This window comes from Diabrotica virgifera, chromosome 8 (assembly GCF_917563875.1).
Source record: "Diabrotica virgifera virgifera chromosome 8, PGI_DIABVI_V3a".
In the NCBI taxonomy this organism is placed as follows: Eukaryota; Metazoa; Arthropoda; class Insecta; order Coleoptera; family Chrysomelidae; genus Diabrotica; species Diabrotica virgifera.
The window spans coordinates 27,804,039-27,828,292 of NC_065450.1; the positions used below are offsets into that span (position 1 = coordinate 27,804,039).

A 24,254-nucleotide genomic window follows, 5' to 3' on the forward strand; every position below is an offset into this window, starting at 1 on the left:
CACCCATTTGGGCGTGATGATGTCATCGATGATTCTTTTAAATGATAATAGGGGTCGTGTCATAGCTCATTTGAAAGTTAATTCAATTATCTGTTCAGTAATATAAACATTAACGTAATTATTTATACAGGGTGTCCAACAAATTTTTTTTTAATTAAATTTATTGACATAAAAAGAAGAATCTGTGTAATTTATTTAATTCAAAATACATTTTACTGCTATCCGAAAACAGGAAAAAATGTTTATTTGACAAATAAAAATATTGTTTTTTGCAAATTTAAAATTAAAGCAGCCACCCACCTGCCTTTTGACAATTTGATCATTTAATTTAAGCGAAAAGCAATTTTTTTTTCAAATAAACATTTTTTCTCTTTTCTGAGAGCAGTAAAATGTATTTTGAATTAAATAAATTACACATATTCTTCTTTTTGTCAATAAATTTAATTAAAAAAATATTTTTGTTGACACCCTGTATAAATAATTATGTTAATGTTTATACTACTGAATAGAGAATTGAATTACCTTTCAAATGAGCTATCACACGACCCCTATTCTTATTTAAAAAAATCATCGATGACGTCATCACGCCCAAATGGGTGACGTCACTAGTATGATATATATGCCAAAAAGTCGTATTTTAAAAATAAAAATTGACCTGTTTCGGGATTTTTTTCCAAAATCGTCCATTCTCGAGAAAATATTTTTATTCCAACCTTCACGTGCTCACTGTATACATTGCCAATATTTTCTATGCGACATACATGTGAATCACAAACCATTATCCAAATATTTTTCAGGTTGTTCTACCAGAACTCGCGTCAATCAGAATAGTCGCCTATGAAGAATCAGGAAAATTTATTGGACATCGAATACTACCTGTAGTCGGTCTCTGCCCTGGTTATCGCCACGTCAATCTACGCACAGAAATAGGACAACCTCTTCCCCTAGCAACACTCTTCTTAGAAATTGTTGTTAAGGACTACGTACCCGATGGCTTATCGGACTTTGCGGAAGCGTTAGCAAACCCAATAAAGTACCAAAGTGACTTAGAGAAACGAGCACAACAATTAGCAGTTCTAACAGACGACATGGAACCTACTGAAGGCACCACCGAAGAGCAAAAGAGGAATACGTTAACTAGAGTATCTAAAGACATAACGACCAATGGCAGTCCGGTACAAAGACCCTCGATAACAACAGGAAGCATGTCTGTTGAATCTACAACTGATAATGAAATTCCTATCATACCAGTGGCTATTTCCACGTCCGTTCCAGTTGAAAACAACAGCGTTAGCAAGCACGCTGAAGTTAAAGACGAAAAAGTTGAAGAACTTGTTGCAGATTCGATAGAGAAGATCTTAGAGAATAAACTAGTTAAAGAGAAGAAGTTGGAATTGGATAAAAAGTTGGAAAATTTACGAAGGAAACACGAGAAGAAAAAGATGTCGCTGAGTTCCCAAAAATCTGCTGACTTTTCCGAAAAGAAATCCAAACTGGCTAACATTAAATTAGTCAAAAGATTATCTAGCAAAAATATGTAAGTAGAATTTTATTCTTTAGCCTTTTCTTATTTTTCAACTGTGACTCTACATTTTTTGTTGAAATCTATTGGATGTTGGATGTAAAAAATTGGTTAAAAATATTTTAATATACTGTTGTAATAAATAATATTCCAATAAAGTTCTCACTTAAAAATATTTGGGCGGTTGCCGTCATCTGTGTAATTTTGACTTAAAAGAATTACCTATATAAAAATATTATATTATTATATTATATTATATTATATTTTATTATATTATATTATATTATATTATATTATATTATATTATATTATATTATATTATATTATATTATATTATATTATATTATATTATATTATATTATATTATATTATATTATATTATATTATATTATAAAAATAAAACGGGATAATACCCGAAGGTTGGCTGTATACCATCTAGTTAAATAAAATTAACATGAAGTAAAACTCCCTAGTGTAGTTGGTATATTTAATAAAAATTCTAAAAATTTTTTAAAAATCCAAACGGATTACGTTCCAAACGTTTTCGGACTTATCAGTCTATCATCAGTGAACCTAAAAGTAAGTAATGTCACTTAGTAAAATTGAAAAAGGGTGAAATTTTGAATGTTAAAAATTGAAAAGTGTGGTTACGATTACTTACTCTCTGTCCTTGCTAAATAGCCACAATGCCAAACACTGCTCAAGATGTATGTTCTAACTACATGGTGAAATTTGTTAAACAATTTGGCTTACATTGGATGCCAACGGATTAGTACTAGGTACATGATGCTCTACTCTAATTAATGGAGTAGAGCATCATGTACCTAGTACTAATCCGTTGGCATCCAATGTAAGCCAAATTGTTTAACAAATTTCACCATGTAGTTAGAACATACATCTTGACCAGTGTTTGGCATTGTGGCTATTTAGCAAGGACAGAGAGTAAGTAATCGTAACCACACTTTTCAATTTTTAACATTAAAAATTTCACCCTTTTTCAATTTTACTAAGTGACATTACTTACTTTTAGGTTCACTGATGATGGACTGATAAGTCCGAAAACGTTTTGAACGTAATCCGTTTGGATTTTTAAAAATTTTTTAGAATTTTTATTAAATATACCAACTACACTAGGGAGTTTTACTTCATGTTAATTTTATATTATATTATATTATATTATATTATATTATATTATATTATATTATATTATATTATATTATATTATATTATATTATATTATATTATATTATATTATATTATATTATATTATATTATATTATATTATAATATATTATATTATGTTATATTATACCGGGTGTCCACTTATATTTTCCCCCATTTTAACTGCCTATATAACTTCTAAACGGCTCAAGATAGCAATATGCGGTTTTCGCTGAAATGTTTTATTTTAGTAAAAGTTTTGTCTGAATGGATTGAATTTTTTATATCTCTTTCAAATACGAAAATAAAAATGGCGGATTTTTGAAAAAAACGTTGTTGACTTTTTTTTAATGGAACACCCAGTATATTTTTTTGTAAATTGAAAGAAATGTCATTCACCTATCCAGCGATATAAAGTTTTTCAAAATCGGGTGTCAAATCACTGAATAATTAATTTTTAAAATGAGAGGTGCAACGTGGATATCCATACCTAAATAGTCATTTAACAACCGATTTTAAAAATTTTTATATCGCTGGATAGGTAAAGTACCGTTTTTTTTCAAGTTACAAAAAAAATATACTGGGTCTTTTAATAAAAAAAGTCAACAACGTTTTTTTTAATCCGCCATTTTTTATTTAAAAGCGGTAAAATTTTTAAAATCGGTTGTCAAATAACTGAGCAATTAATTTTTAAAATGAGAGATGCAATGTGGAAATCACATAAAAATATCAATTTTGCTTAGTTAACACGTTGACGGACAGTGTGTCAAATGTATAAGCAAGCGTTGTGACACTATATGTATTTCGCAAAGTAGAATAGGGAAAAATGCAACGTCTATAGACGTTGTGTCACATTACATCAATGGAAATTAGACGTCTATAGACGTTCTGTCCGCCAACGTGTTAAGTTATTTAGGTATATGATATCCACGTTGCACCTTTCATTTTAAAAATTAATTACTCAGCGATTTGACAACCGGTTTTGAAAAACTTTATATCGCTGGATAGATGAATGACCATTCTTTCAATTTACAAAAAAATATACTGGGTGTTCCATTAAAAAAAAGTCGACAACGTTTTTTTTCAAAAATCCGCCATTTTTATTTTCGTATTTAAAAGCGATCTAAAAAATTCAATCAATTCAAACAAAACTTTTAGTGAAATAAAACATTTCAGCGAAAACCCCATATTTCTATCTTGAGCCGTTTAGAAGTTATAGGCAGTTAAAATGGGGGAAGTATAAGTGAACACCCGGTATTATATTTTATTATATTATATTATATTATATTATATTATATTATATTATATTATATTATATTATATTATATTATATTATATTATATTATATTATATTATATTATATTATATTATATTATATTATATTATATTATATTATATTATATTATATTATATTATATTATACATATTATAACAACAATGAAATAGGTGTAAAGCTATTTTCGCCAAACGTCAGCTACTGTCAGGTATTTAGCATTTAGCTTCCTCTAGACCAGCGGTTCTCAATCTGTGGTACATGTACCACTGGTGGTACATATCATTATTTCAGGTGGTACACAAAACGCAAAAACAACCAAAATCAGCACCACTATTATAGTTAAGTAGATCACCTAGCTAGATAGGCATTTCAGTTAGGTGGTACCAAAAATACGGTGGTACCAAAAATACGGTGGTACCAAAAATAAGTTTTTGGTGGTACATGACGCAAAAAGATTGAGAACCTCTGCTCTAGACACTCTAATGCCGTGTTCTCACCAAAAGCAACCGGCGACCGGAACACAATTACAATGAGACCGCAACTTTAGTTGAGTTGCTCTTGGGTTTCATACTGAAATCAACTGTTTTGAAGTCTCTTGTGCTCGATGAGCGCCACAAAATTCAAAGTTCTTGTTGTCTCGTCCGCGATGACTAAGCTATTCTTGGCAACAGGCAACTGTGACGCGGGATATGAAGTTGCCAGCAACCAATAAGCAACTGATTGAGTTGCCTTATTAGGTGGAAACACGTGTATTTTAACATTAGCGCCGAGTCGCGTTGCTGTTGCGTTGCAGTCGCCGGTTGATTTTGGTGAGAATAGCCCCTTCCATTAAAACAAACGGAAAGTGGCTGGTCATCTAGTGCTTAAATAGAGAAAAAGTTACATTAAAGAGATAGGGTAGGCTTTTCAGTGGCGGCTCGTATAACTTTAGGAAGGTAGTGCCAGAATCCGGGCAGCTGCCTAAATTTTTTGTGGCGGTTTTACGATATGGTCAAAAAGGATATAAAATATAAATAGAGTATCACGATAAGCTGAATTTAATTGGGTTTTTATATTTAACTTACCAAGCATTGAAAAGCTAAAAACGTTATTCATGTGCACTTTAGATTTTTCATGGGATTTCAATTTCTCCCATATATGTACAAGATCATCGGTGCCTTGGTTTGACCAAGTCTCGTCACCTCCAAACAAAACGCATACAAAACAGAAGAGTTTATTAGTTTGTTCGCAACCACACAACCAGCTATTTTTATCATAAATAATTTTATTAAACTTACGACAGCGAAGTTTTTGTCCATTTCCAATTTGTTTTTCAATTTTTAAATCGGGTAAAGGCCGACCGAGTTCTTTAATTTGTAGTTTTTTTTTCTAACGAAAAACCACCAAAAGAGTTTTTTAATATACTAATTTGATTCATTGTCAATAAATAAATTAAACGTAGAAAATAATCAAAATATTATTTTTATACCTACGACACCCACGATCACAACGCACTAACTAATAATTACAAATTAAAAAATATAGTAGAGTATAAACACAAATATACAATACAGTAGTAGACAATAAACACAATAGCGTCAAGCGAACGCGTAAAGAAACTAGAAATATGTAGATCTAAAACATTGTATCTTAAGATCCACTAACTTCCTTTTCGAGATTTCGAGCCTGACACGGAGACTCCAATTTAAACGTATGTTAAAAGTGCAATACCGCTCTCTCTCTCTCTGTCACTTACACAGGATGCTCATACAATCTTTCTCTTTTCTCACGAGCCATTATGTCGTTCGGCACTGGGATTTTTATGATTTTCATCCTTTATCCGGTCAGCTGTGGGTGGCCAGAGTCGGTAGATTTGCATTGCGCTACACAGTTGCCAGATTTGATATAATTTATAAAAATAAAGAGAAATATTCACAAAAAAAATAAACAGGCATTAAAATGTTTTTAAGATAAAGAATATGTTTCTGCATAGTTAGCAAGGTAGTGCCATGGCTCTATGGCACTACCTCACGGGCCGCCACTGAGGCTTTTACTACTTACTTTTTGAGGAAAAGTTTTACTACTACTTTTATGTTATCTTCATCTATTAGCTTCATCATGCTTGTACCGAGTGCGGTGTTGCCTCGTGAAAAAATTAGTTGTGATGTGAAGGTTACGAAAGCAATGTATGTTAAATATTATTAATTTCAGACAATATTTACGCAAATGTTGTGGATGATTTTAAATATAAATTTGTTGAATACAAAAGGAATAGAAACCTAAAATTTTACTTCAAACAGAAAATTATATTATTGCTCGCTACATATATTTCATTCGAGCTAGAAGTATTTTATCAGAATCACTGTTTTCTGCGTCAAACCACAAAAGATGATTATCATTTGCTCCAAAACTACCTCAAGCCTCAAGTAAACGTTATTTTGACACAAGGGTATCCTAAATTGAAACGAATCTATCCACAATTTTTGTTCAATTCTTCAACAGAAAAGGTATCAAAAATTCATATAATTCCGTAACGTCATTTTAGTTTAAGCTGACATTTCTTCCGCCCGCCAACGAAATTTTTAAGTGTAACCCAAACCAGTTCAATCGGATTTAGATCCGGTTGGTACGTTGGCAGTCGCACGACGAAATTAACTTTGTAATTAAGATTTGGATGCAGCACTGATGTTGATGTTCGGATTTGACACATTTTCTGATGTTTATTTTGGTACCTTGCAGGTATTTTAGTTGGCGATACGTTACCCAAATAAAATTCAGAAAATTTGGAAAAACCGAAAGTTCACACCAGTAGGTATATCTACGAATCCAAATCTCAAATACAAAATGAATTTTGTGTTCCTATGATATCATGTTGCGAACAGTATTATCCTTTTCATGAGCATTTTTCAGTGCGTAACAAATGATAGGAAAAAGGGTAAGTCCGTGATAATACACATTTATGACATTTATTCTAACATGAAATTTTAGTTAAATCTGACAGTTGTCACATTTTATTTTCAATTTGGAATAAAAACAAATCAAATGTGTTTCTTGCATTTATAAAATGGTATTTTCTTTGATTTGTATAGTCTTATAAATTATACAGATTATATTTGTAATATTATTATCTAATTAAAAAAATATTATTTTTTTTATTATGGCGCCATCTATCGACAACTAGAATAAATGTTGTAAATATCTGTAATCAGAGACGTACGTTTTTTTCTGTCACATACAATTTAATGCGTTAGAAAGAAATCGAAAAACTGTGACGCACTGAAAGATGATCATGAGAAAAAGAATACTACATATATTTAAGTGATACATCAGATACAGTCGGAAAAATGAAAGAATACCCATGAACGATCACATCAATCACTTGTATTACACTTATTTTGTATTTGCTGTCTTTTTCTCTAAATAACAAACGTTTGTTATGGAAAAAGACAACAAATACAAAATAAGTGATTGATGTGATCGTTCATGGGTATTTTTTTCATTTTTCCGACTGTATCACATTTTACAATAACAGTGTAATACATTTGCTGATGATGAAGGATTTTATAGCCGAAGACTCTACTATAGCCACTTCATTGGTTCAAGAACATATTTCAGGTAAATGATTGGATGAAACATGGAAAATCAAAGTAAACTAAACGAAATAACTTTCACTTTGCAACAAGAGCAATCCTCTAATCTTGACAAATAATATTAAAATATCAAAAACTCTTCTCCGTCGTATAAGACTGACTTAGCAGCCTTCGGCAAGTTAAAGCACATTTTCAAATCGTCCGATATACCAATATGTCATTAAAAGAAAAACATTTAATCAGTGTGTTTTGCCAGTGTTGACTTACGAAGCGGAAACGTTGACCATGACAAGGAGAACAGTGCAAAATATCCGTGTGGCTCAAAGAGTGATGGAACGTGCTATGTTGGGCGAGACAAGATCCCAAACCGCTAGCTAGGCGAGACGAAGATCAGGAGTGGCTGATGCTGTGGAGAGAATAACACTAAAGTGGAACTGGGCAGGTCACGTGGCGCTAATGATTGATAACAGATGGAAAAAGCGGATACTGGAATGGAGACCAAAAGATGATGCCTATCGAAGCAGAGGTCGTCCTCTAGCACGTTGGATTGAAAACGTTGCCACAGGAATTGGATGCAAGAGACACAAGATCGAAACAATTGGAAAATTATAAGGAAGATCTATGTCCCGCAGTGGACAAGCGGAGATTAAATGATATCAAACACTCAGCAGATCAAATCTCAATAACTCATTTAGATAGCAAGCTAAATTGGAAAGCACCTATGCTTCAAAAAGGAAAACATCTGCTTAGTTCTGATTTGTCGTATTCATGTTTTCATTGTTTCGAGGCATACGCAGATGTATCATATCTCTGATCAACGATATTTTTAGGTCGTCGTGTAGGGTTCGGTTGGATACGTACCACGGAACTTTTGCCATTTTTCCTAGAATGTTTGGTTGGTAAGTCTGCAGAATTTTTATGTATGATGGTTTAGCACTTTCTAAATGTAATCACATTCATCCAAGAACATTTGGATACAGTTTTATACACTGGTATTTTTTCCGTTGTTAATGTGGATCTTCGTTAATTTGTTGATTTTTAATTGTTTTTTTGTCTGAATCAGTATTGTTTATGCCAATGTTTCACCAAAATTAAATCTGAGATGTCTCATTTTTCATTGAACAGTGTTTATCTATAGCATCACTTGTGGCATATCATGTATCCTGTGGATGTATTTTGTGCTGATTTTTTATTGTTCACGTTAGCGTGCTGAGATGATGATTTTTGATATGGCTACATTAAATAGTTTTCAATAAAAGTTTTCCCTAGTAAATCAAACAATCGACATAAGTTAATCAGAAATATTTAGTGTGTAACATAAGGGAAACAAACCCCTAAGTTTCTTAATATTATCAGTTTAAATTTATTTATTTACTTTCTTTTTGTACTGGAAGTAAGTGATTTAATTATAGTATTTTCTTAACATGTTCATGTTTATTCGTGCTACAGTAAAAATGTAAACCGAAATGGACTATCGTTGGCAGCATGTCTTGATGGATTGGTAGTTGACTGTTGTCAATGATATATTTTTCTTCTCATTTGTGAGAGAATATCTTCTTCACGTGCCATGTCAAAATTATCTGAAGTTGGCGATCACCATTGCAAATGCTTTTCGATCTTCTGCAACATGGAATAATAATTTTGTCCTGCATTTAATATATGCTTCCATTCACGAAAGTTTTTTTAACCAAGAAAAATGTTTTCGTCGTATACTTCTACGGCCCTCTATTTTGCCTTTAAAGATAGTTGTAGTATTCTATATAGATTTCTCCTCACTATATAATAATATGTCCCAGAAAAGACACTTTCCGGCGTTAAACAGTTTTTATGTTTGTTGACTCATCTTAGTACTTCCTCATTAGGTTTTTCTTGCTCTCCAAGGTATGTTCAGCCGCGCACCGTCTATAAATCCACATTTCCACTTCTTAAATTCTGTTCATGGTCGATACTTTTAGTGTCTACACTTCTGCACCATACAAAAATACAGACCAAACTACATAGCACTTAATCATTTTCTGTCTAAATTCTAAACTGAAGTGATTATTGCAAAAAAATGACTTCATTTTCATAAAAGTCGATTTGTTATTGCTATTTTGCGCTTTATTTTGATATCTAGACCTAGTTGTTCTGGTATGACAGTTCCCAAATATATCATTTTGTGAACTTTTTGAACTTGGACTTCATTTAATTGAAGCTCTACATCTGGATGTGGGTTACGACTAACGACTGAAAATATGGTTTTGTTTAAATTTACTTTAACGTCCATTTCCTCTCTTACTTTTTATTTCACATGGCTGTCTCTCAAATGCCTTTTTAAATAACTGATACAAGTAAACATCGAACAATGTTGGGGTCAAAATGCAACCTTGTTTGACTTCTCGTTGTATGGAGATTCCGTCGGTGTAGTTATCTAAAATGTTTACGATAGCAGTTTGATTCTATTACAAATCTTTAATGACACGAATGTCTTTGTCATCTATTGCTATAGTTTTTAGCATCTACATTAATTTTACACACTATACTTTATCGAGAGCCTATTCAAACCCCATGAAGCATGCAATTAAATCTTTTTTTATCACGGCATTTTTCTAATAGGATGGTTAGCGGAAAAAGTGTCTTCCTGATTCCCATAGTATTTCGAAAACCAAATTGGGTATCTTCGAGATCTTCTTCGCATTTGCATCTAATTCAGTTGTGAAATATTCTTAGGAAAATCTTAAGGCTCATTAGGTTAATTGATCGCTATTGAGAGAATTTTCTAGCATTCTGTTTTTATAGATATTGCGACAAAAATGGACTTAAGCTGTGGGAATCACTCGGGTGGTATAAATATATTGCATTAAAAAGTTTTACTACTACTTTTATGATATCTTCATTGTATCATCGGGACCACAAGCTTTCCTAAAGTGAGAGAGTGTAGGTACCTATTTAAGTGTCGTAATTTGAGAGGTGGAATCTGACGCTTAATTAATTAGAAGTCATTGTGCGACGTAGATTTGAGGACGCCAGTAATCATTCCAATTGTTTGGATAACTATGTTTTGGCCTGTGAAGCTAAACTGCAAAGCAGTTTTCTGCGGTTGAAAGAATCTTACAGCTCCCTTTCAACGACTACTGTGAATTTCCATCCTTTATCTTGTTTTAATTAAAAATACATTTTTATTGACTTGATCCATTTACTTGACAATTAACTTTTATTGAAAACATTTTAAATTTATCTGACACCACTATCAACCACTGTAAATGGCGTGATATAAATATACACACTGCCTACCTAAATAAGTTTTTTCAGAATTATCACTCTTATATTCACCATGTTTTAGTGTTAGTGCCGTCTTTTACACAGAATCTAGTAGTGCCGAACCACTCACGAGTGTAACTGACGGTCCAGAAACCAGTGGCTGCGAAGCGGAAAGACCCACCATTCCCAGAAGTCATTCTGAAAGACTGTTGGCTATAAATAAAGAATTTGTTACGCAGGAAAAAGAACTGAGGGAAAAATACCACGAAGCTATTTATAATGTTGCAGAAAAAGTTATGAAGACTTCGCAGTCTAACCAGATTAAAACATTAAAGGTAAGTAAAAAATGTACGATAAAAAATAATTGGTCTTTTCCATATTGTTTGCTATAGAATTTGTGTAAATAAAGTCTATTCATCGTCTAGTGGTATGGATAGGTTCTGCCAGCAACTGTGCTTCTTCTTCTTCACGTGCCATCTCCGCGACGGAGGTTGGCAATCAACATGGCTATTCTAATCTTAGATACTGCTGCTCTGAACAGTTCGGTTGATGTGCATCCGTACCATTCCCTCAAGTTACGCAACCATGAGATTCTTCTCCTTCCTACACTTCTCTTGCCCTGAATTTTCCCTGTATAATCAATTGAAGTATGTTGTATCTATCATTACGCATAACATGCCCCTGGTAGTGCAGCTTTCGTGTCTTGATGGTTTCCAATATTTCCAGTCTTTTGTTGACTCTTTTCATGACTTCATTGCTTGTTATATGCTCGGTCCATGATATCTTCAGGATTCTTCTATACACCCACAGTTCAAATGCTTCCAACTTTTTTGTCGTCGACGCTTTAAGTGTCCATGCTTTTATCCCGTAAAGCAGGGTCGAGAAAATATAACACCTTACCCGCCTAACTCTCAAGTCTAATTTCAGTTCTCTTGCACAAAGTACCTTTCTCAATTTAGTGAAGTTTGTTCTTGCCTTCTCTATTCGAGCTTTGATTTCTTTGGAGTAATCGTTTGTGTGATTAATTATTGTGCCAAGATAGTTGTAGTTTTCAACTTGTTCTAAAGTTTTACCTTTAATTGTCAGGCTTTCATTATTATTTTGGGTTTTTGATATCCTCATAAATTTTGTTTTCTTGATGTTTATTGATAATCCATATTCTTCTCCAACCGTGCTTCACACGTCTAATTGACTACCCAATTTTTTTTAGCTTGCTTGTAATTTTCAGTATGTTGTGGGGTTCTATTTTTTATACTAATGTGCCGTTCGATTGAGTCTAAAATATTCGGTTCTCTTTGTTTGGACCTCATCATTCTACCAGTATGACACTATATAGGATGTGACGTTCTCAGTAGAGCTACTTGAAATGTATGCATTAAGAATTTTCTATCTGAAATCTTGGAAATTGGTAGAACCGCCTAGTCTAGTATGGAATTCGTAGGTGTCCTATCCCCCTCGCATAAGCTCCTTTATGAAATGTACGTACCGGTGTTATGTTCTTTCTTGTGGGCTTATTGATTAATTGACGACTAGTTTCTTATTTAATATTTCTTGAATACAAACTCATTACATTATGATTATGTCTGAAGAGCCCCCTAGACCTATCTATCAACTGTCCATGTCCCTTGCCATCTTCACTTCACACTTCACACCATGTCACTAATGTTAAGGCAGGTTTACAAATATAAAGGTCAGTTTACAACTTAACACTACATAACATGCCCCTTTTTTTAACAAAAAACTAAACTATCCATACAACTTAAGTATACTTGCAATATTACTGTTGTTCTGAAGCTATTTCCTTGTGGCATTTTTATGATTAATTATTTATATGGGAAATAAGCCACAATTAAAATGAAAAAAATGAAAAAAATAATTTTATTAACGTTTCGACGCCCAAATCGGGTGCCGTTGTCAAAATACAAAATATTACTAAAATAAACTAAAGTGTTGTTGCTAAGCAAAAAAATTCTTCTAATAATTTATTTAATCTCACTCATTTATATTGGCAATTCAGACATATATTATACATTTTAAAGTAGAAGACTTTAAAATGATATTGCCAAGACTTTAAAATGATATTGCCAATATTTATGAGTTGCGTTCCTGGGACGACTTACTGAAAGATAGTTCATTCGATTACATGAAATTAACCCCAACTCAAGAATATCCGTCATAAAAAATTATAGCATGTGATATGTCTTTAAAAAGACAACCAAATGCAACGACAGTAAAATTCTCGCGTTAGAGACTTCATAGTAAATCACAAGGGAAAACCAGGAAAAACCTGTGATACTATCCCGACATCGTAAGTATTTGGTCTTACATTAATTTACTCTCACAAAATAATACCAAATTCTGACTTGTAACATGTTTAAATTATAAATAATATTAATAATACTAGATATATAAGTAATACTAAAATATAAAATATGTACTAGCTCGATATTATTGACTTACTAATCTTGGTATTTTCTTTCTATTGACTTCCTCTTTCAGTATGGGTAACCACATCCTACTGCATTCTACCGAGGAATTTGCGACACAATTGGTTTCATTTAGCATAATTAGAGCCGCTTCTTTGATTTTTCTCTTTTTACTATCTGATTCTTTCAGGACTATACTTGAATCTCTCCACTGAACTCTATGTTCATTATCCCATGCGTGTTGACATATTTGAGATCTCTCAAATTCTCTATTTTTAATATAAGATTGATGTTCATTTATTCTAACGTCTAATGGTCTTGATGTCTCACCTAAATAAAATTGTTCGCATTCACAAGGTATTTTATAAATGCAATTCTTTGTTCTTTCTTGATCATTGTTAGGTTTAGTTTTAGATAGAATAGATCTCAATGTGTTTGTTGTTTTGAATGTTGTTGAAATGTTGAATTTATTTCCTATTGTTTTAAGTTTCTCGGATAGTCCTTTTATATATGGTATTGATATTTTCCTCGTATTATTTCTGGTGAATGTTGTAGGATCCCGTTCTAAGTTGTTCTGTTCCATTCGATCCAATCTTGACAATTCCTTATTTATAAACGATAAAGGATAATCATTTTTTAATAAAACAGATGTTAACAATTGTTTTTCTGCTAAAAAGGAATTTTCGTTAGAACAAGTAATTTTGGCTCTATCATATAAGGATTTAATGATTCCCTTTTTAACGTTGATGTTGTGATTTGACTTGTAATTGAGATATCTGTTGGTGTGTGTTGGTTTTCTATACACTTGAGTCTCATATCCAATATCCTTCTTTGAGATCAAAACATCGAGGAAAGGTAGGCTGTTATTGTATTCCTTTTCCATTGTAAATTTTATTGTCTCTTCTTGATCGTTTATAATATTCAGGAACGTATCCAACAATTCTGATCTATGAGGCCATATTGAAAACACATCATCTACATATCTCCACCATACTGTGGGTTTTAAATTTTGTTTAAAAATAATATTAGTTTCGAAATCCTCCATAAATATATTAGCCAATAATGGAGATAAAGAAGAGCCCATTGCTAGACCAAAATTTTGTTTATAGAATTCATTGTTTAGTTGAAAATAGGTATTATGGGTACATAATGTCAATAACTCCATTATAGCTGATACATTTAGTCTTGTCCTAGTTGCCAATGTATTATCATTCTCTAATTTCGTTTTGATTATGTTTAAAGTTTTATCTAATGGTACATTTGTAAATAAACTGTTTATGTCAAAACTTACTAAAATATTATTTGGATTAAATTCAATAGTTGATAATTTGTTTAAAAAATGTTTTGTATTTTTTATAAAAGTGTCATCATTATTAGCAAATGGTTTTAGAATGTTTAATAAGAATTTTGATAGTTCACTACAAGGAGAATTGATGGTACTACAAATGGGTCTAAGTGGTATGTTCGCTTTATGAATTTTCGGCACTCCATAAAAATGTGGTGTCTTACTGTAGTGAGGTGTCATTAATTTTCTTTGATAGTATGTTAGATCATTTTTAAATTTGAATAAAGTTCTATATATTTTGTTTTCTAGTGTCTTCGTTGGATCCTTCGTTAATTTGCTATAAGGTCCATTTGTAATTAGATCTGTAATTTTGTCCTCATATTGTATTTTATTCATTATTACAGTTGCATTGCCTTTATCCGCTGGTAGGATTGTTATGGAGTCATCATTTCTTAAAGTTTTTAAAGCTTTCATTTCCTCTTTGCTGATATTCTGTTCAATTTGATTAGACTTTTCCAATTCAAGTTTACATAGTACCCTATATTGTTCTTTTTCATGAGTTGGTAGACACTGGGATATTTTCTCCACTGAGCTGATTATGTCTAATTTTGGAATAGATGGATGAGTAACAGTATAGTTTAAACCTTTTGACAATACCAAATTTTCCGTTGCATTTAAATGTCTATTTGATAGATTGACAACTGTCGCTAATATGTCATTATTTCTATTTAGGTTATCAAAGGTATGTAAACTATTTTGTTCTAAAAGATTATTAAATTTATTTAAATGTATATTTCTTTGTTTCTGATATGAATTTTCATAAATTATGTGTAAACTAAAAATAATTCGATCAAAATCAGAATTTGATATCATTTCGAAAAGTAAATCTTCAATACTTACGATGTCTTGTTCGATAAAAAATAAATTTGACCTGTGAAATTGCAACCTTTCCCGGATCATCGACAAACTGGCTCTATGTAGAATATTTTGGAGTCTTCTGCTTGAGTATGCTGGCCGTAACCTCAAGCCCTTTGGTATTATGTTGTTATTTCTACATCTTCTTAAAAATTTTATTGAATTTTGACAATGTGCCAGTTTCTCGTAGAAGGTTTCCAATTTCCTAAAATTTTGACACACGATAGGCCCATACCGGTTTCTTAATGTTGTTCTGAAGCTATTTCCTTGTGGCATTTTTATGATTAATTATTTATATGGGAAATAAGCCACAATTAAAATGAAAAAAATAATTTTATTAACGTTTCGACGCCCAAATCGGGTGCCGTTGTCAAAATACAAAATATTACTAAAATAAACTAAATTTTTTCCCTTGTGATTTACTATGAAGTCTCTAACGCGAGAATTTTACTGTCGTTGCATTTGGTTGTCTTTTTAAAGACATATCACATGCTATAATTTTTTATGACGGATATTCTTGAGTTGGGGTTAATTTCATGTAATCGAATGAACTATCTTTCAGTAAGTCGTCCCAGGAACGCAACTCATAAATATTGGCAATATCATTTTAAAGTCTTCTACTTTAAAATGTATAATATATGTCTGAATTGCCAATATAAATGAGTGAGATTAAATAAATTATTAGAAGAATTTTTTTGCTTAGCAACAACACTTTAGTTTATTTTAGTAATATTTTGTATTTTGACAACGGCACCCGATTTGGGCGTCGAAACGTTAATAAAATTATTTTTTTCATTTTAATTGTGGCTTATTTCCCATATAAATAATTAATTGCAATATTACATTGCCACATTACTATTCTGAAAATGAAAACCTTTTTGGTCTATTTACTATTCGACCACTCCTGGTACAAAATTGATTATTTACATTTTGTCTATGTGTCCTAGCTACGTTAACATTTGAATTGTTATAACTTTGAGTTGAAATTGGTACATTGTTGTTCATATTTGGCATCTCATGCAAAGTGGAACTAGCTGCTGTACTATTTTCATGCTTAACTAACACTTCACTATCATGCCTACTAATTGTACTGGCAGGCTTTAATATGTGTTGTCTGTTCCTACGATAATGTACACCTTCAGGTGTTCTGACGACATATGATCTTGGAAAAGGACCTATTTCTATCACAGTAGCAGGTAACCACGGTGATGATGGAACCTTTTTATAAAATACATTTTCTCCAACAAACAGATTTGGTAGGTTTCTTGCTGACCGATCGTGATATTCTTTTACTTTCCTTTCTTTTTCCTTCATGAATTTGTTATATAAGTCCCTATCAACTGTTTTTGGTATGAGTAGATTTTCACTAACTGGTAATTTCATTCTTAAATTACGTGACATTAATAACTGAGCTGGAGAATAACCACATGCTAATGTCGTATTTCTGTATTGCAATATTCCCTGATAAGGACCAGAGCCTGACTCTATACACTTATTAAAAATATTCTTTACAGTCTGAACTGTTCTTTCTACCAAACCATTACTTTTTGGATAATAAGGATATGAAACTTTGATATGAAATATCCAAATCTGCTAAAAATGACTGAAATTCTTTTGATGAGAATGGAGGACCATTATCAGACATTAAGATCAATGGTATTCCATGTCTCGCAAATATAGACTTCATTGTACTAATTACCTCTTTTGCTGAAGTATTATTTAAAGGTGCTATTTCAAAGTATTTGGAATAATAATCTACTAATAACATATATGTGACTTTACTATAATAAAAAAAATCGACACCAATTTTCTGCCAAGGCAAAGTTGGTATTTCATGTAGTAATAGTTGTTCTGGACTATTTGATTTATGATATTTAATACATGCTGGACACTGTTCAACTTTATTCTTTATATCCATTGTCATGCCTGGCCAAAAACCACTGTACGTGCTTGTCGAACACATTTTTCATATCCTAAATGACCTTCATGAATTATTTCTAATATGACTTGACGCAATGACTCAGGAATTACAATTTGGTTTCCTTTGAAGACTAGTCCATCTACAACATGTATTTCATGACTAAAATTATAATATGGTTTAATTTCTGTTTCCAGTTTATTTTTCGAACTTGGCCAACCTTCATTATAATATCTTATTAATGATTGTAAAACTCCATCAGTTTTGGTTGCTGCCTGTATTTCCATTAATTTCTTTGAAGACACAGCTAAATTGTTAACTAATAGACTTCCATGTATACGTAACTCTTCATCTCCACTATCAGTATTATCTGAACCTTCTACTGGTGCCCTACTTAATGTATCTGCGATGAAAAGAAATTTTCCTGGAGTATAACTAACTTCCAAATCATAAAGCTGTAAGTTTAGCATCATCCTTTGCAAACGTGCTGGAACCTCAGATAATGGTTTCTTAAAAAGACTGACTAATGGTTTGTGATCTGTTTCAACTTGTACTTTTCTACCATATTTGTATTGTTTAAATCTAGTACATCCAAACTGGATTGCATACAACTCTTTCTCTATTTGTGCGTAATTTGACTGAGACTGTGACAAAGATTTAGATGCATATGCTATAGGTTTTTGTTTTGTAAAATCACTGCACCAACTGCAAACTTTGAACTATCAACTGAAAATGTTAAAGGTAGATTGTTATCAAAATATGCTAGTACTGGCGTTTGACTAATAGTTTCTTTAAGCGACTCAAATTCTCTTCCATGCTCTTCTGTCTAATGAAAACTAATATTTTTTTTTCAATAACAACCTTAAATTCTTCGTACGCTCTGCTAAATTATCTATGTACTCACCTAAATAATTAATCATTCCCAAAAATCTTCTAATATCAGCTACACAGTTAGGAATAGGCATTTGACAAATTGCACTCACTTTACTAGAATCTGGACATATGCCTTCTGCATTAAAACTATGACCCAAATATTTAATATCTGACAATAAAAATTTACATTTATCCATATTGAATCTTAAATTGAATTGTTTTGCCCTCTCTAGTACTAGTTCTAGTATTTTATTGTGACCTTCCAAAGTTTCACTATAAATTAGAATATCATCTATATACAAACAGACTCCTTGTATGTCTCCAACTATTTCATTCATTTCTTTATGAAAAATCTCAGGAGAGCAGCTTATACCATAAGGTAATCTTGTAAATCTAAACCTTCCAAAGGGTGTATTAAATGTGCATAGCTTAGAACTCTCTAAATCTAATGGTATCATCCAAAACCCTGATTGTGCATCTAACGTTGAAAAATATTTTGCCTTTGCTAATTTTGACCTAATCTCATTAAATGTCGGTATGGGATAATGACATCTTTTTAAAGCCTTGTTTAAATTACGAGGATCCAGACAAACTCTCAAACTTTTATTTTTTTTTTCGACTAAGACTATTGAATTTAACCATTCACTCGCTTCATTGACTTTTTCTATTACCCTCGTAGACAACATTCTGTTTAATTCTTCTTTTAATTTATCATGTAAAGAAAAGTTATTCTTCTTGGCGGTTCTATTATAGGTTTAATATATTTATCAATTTCTAAGTGACATATATTAGGTAGACAACCTAGAGCAGTAAAAACTTCTTTATTTTTCTCTATGATAGACTCATGACTTACTAGACTAACTCTTTTAATTAATTTTAATTTCTGACAAGTATCTAGACCCAAAATTGTTTGACACTCCAAATGAACAACAACGAACTCAATACTTTCTAACCTATTCTCAATTTCACATAACAAATTTACTTTTCCTGCTACAGGTATCACATCGTTTGAAAAAGACTTTAAATTTATACATGTAGGTGCTAGTTCTAACTTTTCTACATTAACCTCATTAAAACTTTTTATTGACATAACATTAGCTTGTGCACTTGTATCTAAATAACATAATACATTTATTTTATTGATTCTGACTACAATTGACCAATTCTGATTAATACTATTCTGACTAATCGTTTTAATAACAAACGATGAATCATTTCCATTATTAATGTTGTTCTGAAGCTATTTCCTTGTGGCATTTTTATAATTACGTATTTTTTATGGGAAATAAGCCACAATTTTGCTAAAAAATGAATTTATTAACGTTTCGAAGTCCAAATCGGGTTTCGTTGTCAAAATACAAAATACTATTAAAATAAAACAAACATGTTGTTGCTAAGTAAAAAAATTCTTCTAATAATTTATTTAATCTGACTCATTTATATTGGCAATTCAGACGTATATTATACATTTTAAAGTAGAAGACTTTAAAATTATATCGCCAATATTTATGAGTTGCGTTCCTGGGACGACTTTACTAAAAGATAGTTCATTCGATTACATGAAATCAATCCCAACTCAAGAATATCCGTCGCAAAAAAAATCATAGCATGTGATCTGTCTTTAAAAAGACAACCAAATGCAACGATGACAGTAAAATTCTCGCGTTAGAGATTCCATAGTAAATCACGAGGGAAAACCAGGAAAAAACCTCGTGATACTATCCCGACATCGTAAGTATTTGGTCTTACATTTAATCTACCTTCAAAAAACTAATACCAAATTCTGACTTTAATATGTTTAAATTATAAATAATATTAATATTACATAGATATACAATAAGTAATACTAAAATATAAAATTTGTACTAACTCGATATGTTATTGACTTACTAATCGTGGTATTTTCTTTCTATTGACTTCCTCTTTCAGTATGGGTAACCACATCTTACTGCATTCTACCGAGGAATTTGCGACACAATTGGTTTCATTTAGCATTATTAGAGCCGCTTCTTTGATTTTTCTCTTTTTACTATCTGATTCTTTCAGGACTATACTTGAATCTCTCCACTGAACTCTATGTTCATTATCCCATGCGTGTTGACATATCTGAGATCTATCAAATTCTCTGTTTTTAATATAAGACTGATGTTCACTTATTCTAACGTTTAATGGTCTTGATGTTTCGCCTAAATAAAATTGTTCGCATTCACAAGGTATTCTATAAATGCAATTCTTTGTTCTTTCTTGTTCATTGTTAGGTTTAGTTTTAGATAGAATAGATCTCAATGTGTTTGTTGTTTTGAATGTTGTTGAAATGTTGAATTTATTTCCTTATATAATTTATAATATGTTAATAAATTCATTTTTTAGTGAAATTGTGGCTTATTTCCCATAAAAAATACGTAATTTCCATTATTAGATGGTTGTTCTGTATTTTCTCTTAAGTTTATATTATTTACTCTTTTAGTTAAACAACATCTTGCATAATGACATCGTTGACAAACCTTTCTTACCACTTGATTATTTTCATTATTCCTATCCTGATTTGCATATGAATTATTTCTTGATCTAAAATTAAAGTTCTGACTCGTTACCTGACTTTGATTGTTTGTACCATCTACGTTATACTGTCGATTATCATTTATCCAACTTGGACCTGGGACTTCATTCCTATACCTCGAACGATTTGAATTGTGACTCTTGTAACTGTTATTTTGGTAATCATTTGGACCTGGATCATCTTTATTCTTCTCCACTTTGTATACCATCGCTTCTGAATTTTTATTTAACTGTTGTACTTGCATTTGAGTTGTTATTATATTTTGAGCAATTTGTAATACCTTTTCTGTCTTCAGATCTGCTTCTTGCAATAGTTTTTGCTTAATTGAGTGGTGTTTAGAATTTAAACCAATAATGAACATGTCACATACCAAACTTTCTTTCAAATCTCCTAATTCACATGTTAAACTCAAATTTTTTAAACTTGTCATGAAATCTTCAATGGTTTCACCATCTTTTTGTACTCTAGTAAGAAAGTAATGTTTTTCTACTGTTAAATTCTTCTTCGGGTTACAATATTTTTCAAATTTTTCTACTACTTCTTTAAATGTTACAGTATCAATGTTAACCTCAAATGACTTATAAATATTTCTTGCCTCTATACCAATGTAATGTAATAATACCTTTCTCGCATCATTTTCTTCCTCTAAACCTGTAGCCCTCAAAAATATTTTAAAATTCATGCACCATTGTTCCCAGTTGAGAGCTAAATTTCCATCCATCGACAAAGGTTGAATTTCATTGCCTACTATGTTACTTTTTATTTTTACAAGGACAGGTTGGTTCTGCTCTGCTGCATCTTGTTCTGGCATGGCTGAACTTATTCTCTTGACTGCTTTTGATTAAATTAAATTTCTTAACACTAGACCACGTGTTGTTAGGTTATGTTACGACTTTTTCTTTTGACTATTGTAACGACTCTTCGATATTTTACTTAACTTTTTACTTCTGACACCATGTTATGTTGTTAAGTTGTAAACTGACTTTTATATTTGTAAACCTGCCTTAAAATTAGTGACATGGTGTGAAGTGTGAAGTGAAGATGGCGAGGGACATGGATAATTGTCAGAGAGGTCGAGGGGGCTCTTCAGATATAATCCTTATGTAATAAATGAGTTTGTTGTATTCAATAAATACTAAATAAGAAACTGGTCGTCAATTCTAAAATTCTAACAATAAGCCCACAAGAAGAACATAACAACCGGTATCTGTGAAAAGTGTAGAGATTATCTTCCAACACAACCTAGCCCATAATCTTCCTGCCATAACCTTCATTCGCAAAAGTAATATCTAGGTGTCTTTGACTTTCACCTTTCATAAATGTGAGTTTTCCATTGTTTAGCACTAATAGATTATCTGCGAATATCCAATCATCCAAACCTCTCCTCTATGGTAGTTTCTGGAAACCCTCCATATAATTGATTTGGCGTTCACGTTGTCAGCAAGCATAAAGCCCCGATGTGTTTAAGGCGTCATTATGATAATTCTCGGCCTGTTCGTGGTAGCGCATTAGGCTGATATTAGGTGAGATATAGCAGGCGATGATAGCCAGATTCTTATTTTAAACAGGCCCGGCGAGTTCTCAACCGATCGTGGTGCTTGGACCGGATACTTGAATTTCGAACTGTTTGAAGTTCTGGGCGCACCTATCAGTCGACTTACATGATTTAGATTCATGTCCCGTTTTACCACAGTTGAAACAAGGCCCACTCCTCTCTGACCCCTTACAGTTATCTTGGATGTGGTGAAAAATCCAACACCTGGGACATTTAGGTATCCTCAGCCGTTTTTCTAGTTTGTAGCCTACCATGCCTACGCGCAGATACTCCCTCTGGAAGATAATATCCTAGGCTGTCTTAGACAAAATCATTGAAGACGGCTGCGTATCGCCTATGAAAGGTTTAATTTCTGAGACCTTTAAGGATTTATCCCATGAACCAGACTACGTCATAATGGCTTCTCTTAGCTGGTCTTCTGTGATATTTAATTCAATTCCTTTGATATGAATAGTCACCAGCCTCTTCACACCCAACTGCAGGGAGGTCATGCCCGTATGCTCCGTTACAGCAGTCCTAATGTGCTTGAGAGCACCCTGATCTTTATCCATGGCGATGAGCAGTTGTCCATCCTTTGTGCTCCTGGGAATACGGATAGCATGGCTACCACCCGCGACTTTCACAACAATCTTGACTGAGGTGAGGAGATCTTTATATCCCGTGCCCTTTCTGGACACAATCATGCCGAATGTAAGCCAACTAATAGATGTAGCAGTGATGTAAATGTATATTATTGTATTTGTGTTGAAAGATGCACTCACACATCTTCCTCAGATCATCATATCTCATATTTAATTTGGACCACCCTGCCCCAGCGTGCCTGCCCGTCTGCCGCGACTTTAACCTTGATTACCTTGCTGACCAAGTCGGACCGGAAGGATGTACTACTTTCGATGATATCAAAATCCTCGTCCAGATTCCCTAACTCAGGGTACCGATCTCGATAAATTTGAACACTCATCTCCATCTTTGGTTCGGAATCCTCAACCACGGCCACCTTAGTGAGGTTATCTGGAGAATTGACAGGATTTCCCGTTCCGACTGTAGATCTCTTAAGAAGGCTTTCTGGCTATTTTCACTCTTTATATTTCTTCATGTTTCGGCAGAGTCTATATTTATGATCTATTGATTTTAACAGATTCTTGATCCCCGCCATGCTAAGGGTCAGTATGCGTTGAAGTATTTTACTTACAGTAATGCGCTCAGTCAGCCTTGGGTTTGTTATTGTCTGTTGTTTGTTCTTCATTGGAGTTTCTTAGAAATCTTTAAGAATTCTTTTAGTATGAATGTGAATAAAAGTTTATCACAAGTTGTCCAAGATAGCAATGAATCAGCATATTTTGTTGCATTTTAATGTAGTTATGTTTTTCTTGTAGGAACAATTTGAAAAGGAGACCTCAGAGCTAATGAGAAAACTTCAAGCTGATCACAGAGAAGAAGTCAAGGCTTTAGCTAAAAAACATCGAAACCGTGAACAATTTACTAGAGTTAAGAGAGAAGCAGTCACAGCTGTAGTCGGTAGAGGTGTATCCGAACGAGAAAAGCTGGGGCAGGTATTTGAAACTCGCAAAGATGAATTGCAAAGACAACACGAACAAGTCAAGGAACTTTTGACTGAACAAAGAGACAAGGTAAGGAGAAAAATAACTTTATAAAATATAAATTTGTTATATAATCTCTGTATACCGGGTGGTGAATTGGAATACGGGCCATAGGAAATTCAATGTAAAATTTTAAACGGTTAAATTCCTGCTTCCCTAATTATTTTATAACAAAACACATAAGAAACTATTTGAAGAGGATTGAAATCTGTATTGAAAACAACTGTTAAAATTGTTCTACGAATTAAACATATTCCAAAATCTTGTAAAAATATAGTCAATTTTTTATAGAATCACGCCAAAGTTAGGCCATATACAGTACCATAATGTGTATCGGTTGCGTTCGGTCACAA

At 32.4% G+C, this 24,254-nt stretch overlaps 1 protein-coding gene across 2 annotated transcripts in view; it reads left to right on the forward strand.

Annotated features, from left to right (window-relative positions):
* Positions 1 to 24,254, forward strand: part of LOC114338442 (1-phosphatidylinositol 4,5-bisphosphate phosphodiesterase classes I and II) — a 591,824-nt gene that overhangs the window by 538,099 nt on the left and 29,471 nt on the right. The window contains exons 12-15 of one of the 2 annotated variants that reach the window (XM_050659889.1): positions 798 to 1,537; positions 8,359 to 8,427; positions 10,851 to 11,103; positions 23,677 to 23,931. In XM_050659889.1, the coding sequence (XP_050515846.1) occupies positions 798 to 1,537; positions 8,359 to 8,427; positions 10,851 to 11,103; positions 23,677 to 23,931 (1,317 nt within the window). The remainder of the gene's footprint in view (positions 1 to 797; positions 1,538 to 8,358; positions 8,428 to 10,850; positions 11,104 to 23,676; positions 23,932 to 24,254) is intronic. The other variant, XM_050659890.1, reaches the window with a different exon arrangement.